This window comes from Sinocyclocheilus anshuiensis, unplaced genomic scaffold (genome assembly GCF_001515605.1).
Source record: "Sinocyclocheilus anshuiensis isolate Anshui unplaced genomic scaffold, SAMN03320099.WGS_v1.1 scaffold1523, whole genome shotgun sequence".
Classification (NCBI taxonomy): domain Eukaryota; kingdom Metazoa; phylum Chordata; class Actinopteri; order Cypriniformes; family Cyprinidae; genus Sinocyclocheilus; species Sinocyclocheilus anshuiensis.
In genome coordinates this window covers 165107-173143 of record NW_015552644.1, presented here as the reverse complement: position 1 = coordinate 173143, position 8037 = coordinate 165107, and the positions used below count along the sequence as shown (strand labels likewise).

At 37.2% G+C, this 8037-nt stretch overlaps 1 protein-coding gene across 1 annotated transcript in view; it reads left to right on the top strand.

Moving 5' to 3' along the window:
- The window catches only part of LOC107666960 (gastrula zinc finger protein XlCGF57.1-like), a 28356-nt gene that overhangs the window by 5446 nt on the left and 14873 nt on the right, over positions 1 to 8037 (top strand). Inside the window, exon 2 of the mRNA XM_016458516.1 lies at positions 3955 to 4794. Coding sequence (XP_016314002.1) covers positions 3960 to 4794 — 835 coding nt within the window. The 5' untranslated portion in view covers positions 3955 to 3959. The remainder of the gene's footprint in view (positions 1 to 3954; positions 4795 to 8037) is intronic.

Below are 8037 nucleotides of genomic sequence, written 5' to 3'. Positions count from 1 at the left end.
CTGGGGATCTGTCTCTGGGGCTCATCTAGTTGTCCTGATCTCCGCTGACATTCAGGGCTGTAGAGGTCCTCTCTAGGTGCTGATCCACCATCTGGGCTGGATACGTACTGGATCCGGGTGACTGCAGTGACCATCTGATCTGGATACAGACTGGATCTGGTGGCTACGGTGACCTCGGAATAAGAAAGAAACAGACTAATATTAGCGTAGATGCCATTCATCTAATGATGTAACAAGTACATCGGGTGTTATGGGAAGTGTTCCCGTTTCCGGTTGACCTAATTAATGCAGCCTAACAATCCTTCAACAGATTTGAATTATAGAAGTCTCTTAGTGTGTTATGTGTAAACCAGGTTAAAGAGATGGGTTTTTAATCTAGATTTAAACTGACAGAGTGTGTCTGCCTCCCGAACAGTGTTAGGTAGATTATTCCAGAGTTTGGGAGCTAAATAGGAAAAGGATCTGCCACCCCCAGTTGATTTTGATATTCTAGGTATTATCAAATGGCCAGAGTTTTGAGATCATAGCGGACATGAAGGACTTTACATGTGTGCATCACATGTAATCATCAAAACATCAAATCAATTATTTATTATTATTGAGATCAATCTCGCTCCATTCTTAATTGTCATTGAAAAGTATTAAAGGCACAATATGTAAGATTTTCGTAATACAATATTCAAAAACTACTTGCACGGTATGATATATTTCATGCAGTTGTGTATTTGTTATCCCAAAAGTTCCCAAGGATTTGTAAATCCAGAGAAATTCCAATTTTAAATAATGACTCCTCCCTGGTCGTTGTCACCTCTCAATGGTGTAATATCCGCACTATGTTTGTAGAAACTGGAGACACATGGACACAAACTAAATAAAATGAGCAGATCTAAATTTAATGCTGCGGTCAACACTATTAATTTCATTTTCAGTGTTGCGCCATGATTTTTTATGCATTTTTACAGTGTTGCGCATTATAACCAAAACACACGAGTATGTTGAGCTTTTGAATGCAATGGCCAATCAGAGGCGTTCAGATGAGTTTTTTGTTCACTGCACGCACTGGCTGACTGAATTCAGCTCTCATGCAAATTCTCTCACCATAAACAACAAAGTGCTGATGTATGCAGGGCTCGCAAAATCGCTAGCCCGACGTCCCGGGGCTATCGTGTTTTCCAGTCGGGCTGCCAAAATGTATCACCACTCTGCCCGACGGGCTATCTTAAATACAGATCTCCCGCGGGTCCTTAAAAACTCCTAAAGTGAGTTGTATCAAACTTAAGGCCATAAAAAGTTTTAAATACGTTAAATGGTATAAGAAATGCCTTAATTATAATTTCAAGAGGTCTTACAGTTGGGGATGGAAAGACAAGAGTTGCGATACAGCTGGATTAAACTTCAAAAGACAATGATGTCATTGAATAAATATGAGCGCTGTACGTTTCAAGTCAAAACGCGGCGCGGATGTCTTTATTTGAATGTATCTGACGGGAACCGACGGTCCTCAGAAACGTGCCATTGGCATTTTAATTTAAGTTGACCTATAATTCCTGATAAAGCAGCGTTTATGATCACGGAGCTGCTTTGTGTACAGCCGTTAGCGGTGATACCGCAATATTTCAGCGCTCCTAAAGCGCCACCTCGTGGCAGAGAATAAATTTGCATTTCCAATAAGCCTTTCTTTGTGATTATGGTCAGATCAATTCAAATATAGACTCATGTTTTTACGCAGCAAACACATAAGAGTCGTAAATGAGAAAGAAGTTAATGTGCCTTGGGCTACCAAAATCTGAAGAGTACCTGCCCGAAGGGCTACCAGGGATTTAAAAATTTTGCGAGCTCTGGTATGTATGATGTGAGTATGAGATTCATTCATCAAACAGTGTATAGACAGCTTTACTGATTATAAGGGGAGTTTTTTTAAGAGTGCTTTAACTCGCACTGGACCAAAGGAAGTCATAATGTTCTTTGGCAATGTAAATGTTCTTTGCACGCTTTCTCTGTATAATGTATTCGCTGTTTGAATAACTGTGGAAGGTACAGGTAATAAAAAATAATGACCTCATCCGTGAACAGCTGTCATCAAGCATCCCAACTCCGTGTTCAGAAAATAAATTAAGTTTACTAAGGAACCCCAAAAGGGAATAAACAGCCTATAAGATGGGAGGATAACAATTTTTTTCAATACTTTCTCTCGCAATTATATCTTTGGGTAATTATACTGTATATAAACTGCGGCCATCAGGGAGCCGCTACTAAAATGCAGGGCATTGAAACCGCTTTCGAATGCACACTCTCATTTTACTTTCACTTTCGAGATTCGAGATCACATGGACTCTATACTACGGAGCGGCAGTACCTACCACACATTTTACAAGATTGTCAGTGGTGCTCCGTATCTGCAAATCATTCGCCATTGTCCTATCAGTCATCTCTCCTTACTCTGTGTATGTGGTAAGTGAACTTTCATGTACTGTAATGTAACAGTCTACCGCTAGCAAGCGGCTAACCATGTCCCTTCAGTGGCTCCGTAGAACACGTTATTTGTTTTCCGTGCCTTTCTGCATACGGATTCGCGCTTCGGGCACACCCCTAACCCCACCCTCCGATTTCATCGTCCATCACAATGTTTCACTGTAGAAATCGTCCGATGCCAATTTGGTAGACATCGGCCAACCCTAATTAGAAGCCAAATTTTAAGTAAACTCGCTATAGGACTGTGGTTATTTTCAACCATGTGAATGTCTCAGTAGAGCATTTTTTGCTTGTTTGGTACATTTCACTGTAAATCAGTAACAGTTTTGCAGCAGGCTTTGCAAACAGACTTTTACTGTAAGATATAAACCTGACAGCATTGTCACAACATGGAAGTAACATTGTTTATTCTAATGCCTGATCTGTGACCAGTGATTTCTGAGGTGTAATTATTCAAGTTCAGTCATATTGTTTCAAAATAGTTTTTTGTGTGTGTGTGTTTGTGTCAGTAAATCAAGCCAGTGACCAATCTTACATTTTTTTTCTCCTAATATCATGAATATAATCTGTTATTTAAATTGTGATTAAATTATATACAGAAATGTTTGCTGGAGCTGTCAGTCACACAGCACCAGTTTATCTGGACAATTAAAACTCTCATTATAATCAATGGTTCTCTTACACAACACAAACCTTTTACAGTATTTACATCATGTTTGCTGTTAGTTATGATGAAAGCATTTTGTGAGAGTGCAGAAAACGAGTTGCAATGAGATCAAACAGATTGTCATCTGCTCATTGCTCCATCCTTTCTAGTGATGGGAGTAGATCTAAATATAATGCTATAATTACCACTTTACATGATTAGTTAATCTCGACGGCTTAATGGTAAAAACATAGTAAAAGTATATGAGACTGTTCCACATGTAATACTTCCTATGCAAAGATGTTAGCCAGTCACAGCAGTGGGCGTTTTAATTGAAGTCTCACGGCAGACACTTCCCTTCAAAGAGCGTTCAAATCCGAGACTAAAATCTGGAAAAAAATTACATTTATTTAAGTGTAAAAACATAAATGTGCACCTCAAGAAACAATATGAAATAATAAAAAAATGCAGTTCAAGATTCCTTTAAAATTTATTACATTTGAAGTGCAGATACCTGCAGATTCCCTGAAGACAGCTGTGAAATAATGTAGATTAGACAAGTGCTTTTCACAATACATCAAAGGGTCCATTACATGAAAATATATTTTGTTTCTTAGGTTTTTTTTTTTTTTATTTTCGCGTACAGACAACAGCATTGTGAAGGGGATGCCCATTTGTAAAAAACAATAGGCTAACATCATGTGCATGAGTATTGAGTGTTTTCATGGATCTGTGTGAAAAGGGACAGTTTTGACACAGTTTTCATCTGTACACAAATATTTTATCCTTTTATTTTCCAAATGTTGATTTTCATCTTTTGAATGATTTCATTTTAGGCCTGATGAAAGTGAAAGAGGAAACACAAGATCTGAATGAAGTGGAGGAGAAACATCAGGATCAGAAAGATCATGATGTCAATGGAGAAAAATCAGTGAGTTGCAGCATTCAAATAACAGAAGTTAAAAAGCCTTTCAGCTGCTCTCAGTGTGGAAACACATTCAAACAGAAAGGAAGCCTTATGAAACACATGAGAATCCATAATGGGGAAAAGCCTTTCAGCTGCTCTCAGTGTGGAAACACTTTCACGTGTAACGAAAACCTTAAGAATCACATGTTAATTCATGCTGGAATAAAGCCTTTCACCTGCTCTCAGTGTGGAAAGCGCTTTACAAAAAAAAGGCAACTTAAGGACCATTTGGTAACTCACACTTCAGAAAAGCCTTTCACCTGCTCTGAATGTGGAAACACTTTCACACGGAAAACAAACCTTAAGAAGCACATGTTAATTCATACTGGGATAAAGTCTTACAGATGCTCTCAGTGTGGAAATAGTTTTACACAGAAAGGACACCTTAATGATCATTTGGTAACTCACTCTTCAGAAAAGCCTTTCAGCTGCTCTCAGTGTGGAAAGTCTTTCACACGTAAAGGATACCTTAAGACTCACATGTTAATTCATGCTGGAATAAAGCCTTTTTCCTGCTCTCAGTGTGGAAAGAGTTTCATATGTAAAGGAATCCTGAGGAATCACATGTTAATTCATACTGGGATAAAGTCTTTCATCTGCTCTCAGTGTGGAAAGAGTTTTACTCAGAAAGGACACCTTCAGAATCATCTGGTAACTCACTCTACAGAAAAGCCCTTCATCTGCTCTCAGTGTGGAAAGTCTTTCACACGTAAAGGATACCTTGAGACTCACATGTTAATTCATGCTGGTTAAGAGTAGGGCTGCATGATATTGGAAAAAACTCACATTGTGATATTTTGTTTTTTTCTGCTATATTGTGATATGAGAAAAAAGAAATCACCAGATGACTTGAATAGCTCTATTTGGAAAAAATTTTTTTTATCAATGATTGGGGTTTGTAGGTGAGTAAATCAGCATAGATAAATATAATAGAACAAAGATACAAATGAAATAAACAGTGCTTTACATTTTTTTCAGGAAGTCTTAACAGTATTCCGGTACAGAAAGTGAATAATCAAATGTAAAATAACACTGCATAGTCTTCATTGTACAAATTAAATCTAGTAAATCTGTTAAAGCTACAAAAGTGATTTTTATCTGTTGTTTGATTAACAATTATGACACCGAAAGCCTCATTAAACTGCTGTGAACCAAAATACTGTTACACATCCATTTCCTTTCTCAATTGTTTACCTTCACCTAAGCCATAAACCATTTAAAAGGATACTTGCAGAGACATGCATTTTGACATAATTTCGCACAAATAGACGCGGAAGTGAACGGAATTCAGTGTTCACGTGCATCTGCGTAGCTCTCACCGTGTCTACACCGGATACGAGCGGCGTGACGTGACAAAATAGTGAACCCATTATAATCCGATGTGGCGCGACACGACAAATCACCGAAAGTAAACAGCTGCCTCGTTCTATTTACGACGTGCTGACACAAAGTTCAAATGATGTGCAATGGTCGCTTTGTCACGTCCAGTGTACTAGACTATTGCGGCGTGGGGCAGCGCGATACTACAGCTGTCGTGTCCGGTGTAGACCAGGGCTGTGTGTGAGCAAAAAACGATCAGTATAAATATAACAATCAGTATACTAAACATCGCACATCCTGCGATGTGACTATCGCGGATGCGCACATCGCGGTATGCTGAAACGATATATTGTGCAGCCCTATTCAAAAGCCTTTTGGCTGCTCTCAGTCTGGATAGAGTTTCACCTGTAAATGAGGATTTAATCATTGCATGAGTGTTCACACTAAAGAGATGCCTTACCATAAAACTCATACAAATTAAAAGCCTCACATCTGTCCTAGGGCTGGACGATATGGGCAAAATTTTTATCACGATATATTTCTTAATTTCGGTCAATACGATATAATTCCGTTATCGATATGAACACAATTTAAAAAAGCCTCATAAAAACTGCCAAGAACACCCAAAACAGATGTCTGTACCTACAAACTTGTGAAAAATTTATTTGCCAAGTCTATGAAACCTCTTCCTATAAAACTATTTAATTTTTTAGGGAAAAAAAACAGCACAAATAAATTAATGTTCACCTTTTATTTGTATTTAGCCTTCATACACACAAGAAATGTGAAATCACTGTCAAATAAACACCTTATTAATTGTTAATATCTTTGACTTCAAACTATAGGCTAACATACCAGTCAAAAGTTTTTGAACAAAAAGTTTTTTAATGTTTTTTAAAGAATTCTCCTCTGCTCACCAAGCCTGCATTTATTTGATCCAAAATACAGCAAAAACAGTAACATTTTGAAATATGTTTACTATTTAAAATAACTGTTTTCTATTTGGAAATATTTTAAAATGTAATTTATTCCTGTGATTTCAAAGCTCAATTTTTAGCATCATTACTCTAGTCTTCAGTGTCACATGATCCTTCAGAAATCATTCTAATATTCTGATTTGCTGCTCAAAAACATTTATTATTATGTTGAAAACGGTAGAATTTTTTCAGGTATCTTTGATGAATAGAAAGTTCAGAAGAATGGCATTTATCTGAAATAGAAATCGTTTGTAACATTATAAATGTCTTTATCATCACTTTTGATCAATTTAAAGCATTCTTGCTAAATAAAATAATTAATTTCTACAACCCCCACCCCCCCTTTTATTTCAGATAAATGCTGATCTTTGTATCTTTCTATTCATCAAAGAATCCTGAAAAAAATATACTCAACTGTTTTAAATATTGGTAATCAGCAAGTCAGCATATTAGAATGATTTCTGAAGGATCATGTGACACTGAAGACTGGAGTAATGATGCTGAAAATTCAGCTTTGATCACAGCAATAAATTACATTTTTAAATATATTCAAATAGAAAGCAGTTATTTTAAATAGTAAAAATATTTCAAAATGTTACTGTTTTTGCTGTACTTTGGATCAAAGAAATGCAGGCTTGGTGAGCAAAAGAGTCTTCTTTAAAAAAAACTATACAAATCTTACTGTTAAAAAAATGACGAAGTTTAGGCTAATTATTCTTATAGATTGAAACAAATGTGCTTCAGCCAGCATAAAGTATGAAAAGTGCTCAGAGTTGCTACAGAAAAAAAAAAGAAAAAAAAAGCCAGCTCCGCTCATGAACGCTACTTTATCAGATAAAATAAAAATGCTATCGAAACTTTTCTGAAGACAATCGGTTCCTTTCAGAGATTCATTAATATAAAACACCCGTGCCGCGTTTTGATTTAGAAATGTGCAGTGCTCATGTTTATTCAACAAAGTCAAAAGCCACAAATAAATCAGTGTATGGGAAACACTGGTACTGTATATCGAAATATCGGAAATGTATTTAAAGGGGTCATATGATGCGATTTCTAATTGTCCTTTTCTTTAGTGTGTTATGTAGCTATTTGTGCATGTATGAGATCTGCAGAGTTACTAAGCTCAAAGTCTCCCACAAAAGGATTTATTCTATCTAAAAGAGAAGGCTGATCCAGACCGGGCTAAAACGCCTCATTCAAATACGCCCCCACATGTCTACATCACGATGTGGAAATATTTGCGTTACGCTGCCCAAATGTGCACGCAAAGAAAGAATCAGTTTTGTGAACCTAGGAGAGTAGCCTACAAGGCTGGCTGTGCAATGGCTATTTCTAAAAGAAAAAAAATGGGTCAATTACGATTTGGCTATGACAATCTGGTGCTTATTCTGAATCAGCTACTGTAAGTATGTTTTCTTAATAGTTTAAGTATTTGCTATTGACTTTTCAAATGCGGAGTTTTGCGCCGTGTAGAGTATTGTGTCGTGTGTGTGTGTGTGTGTGTACTCTGTTCCCCTTTCGGGCTCTGTCTTTACATTTATGTTGAAAGCTGAAGCTCGCGATTATGGTAAGGGTACATTTCCGACGCATGCTTGTGGTTGACAATGCACTGGGTCAGCTAGCCAATCAGAGCAGACTGTGCTTGTCGGAAGGGG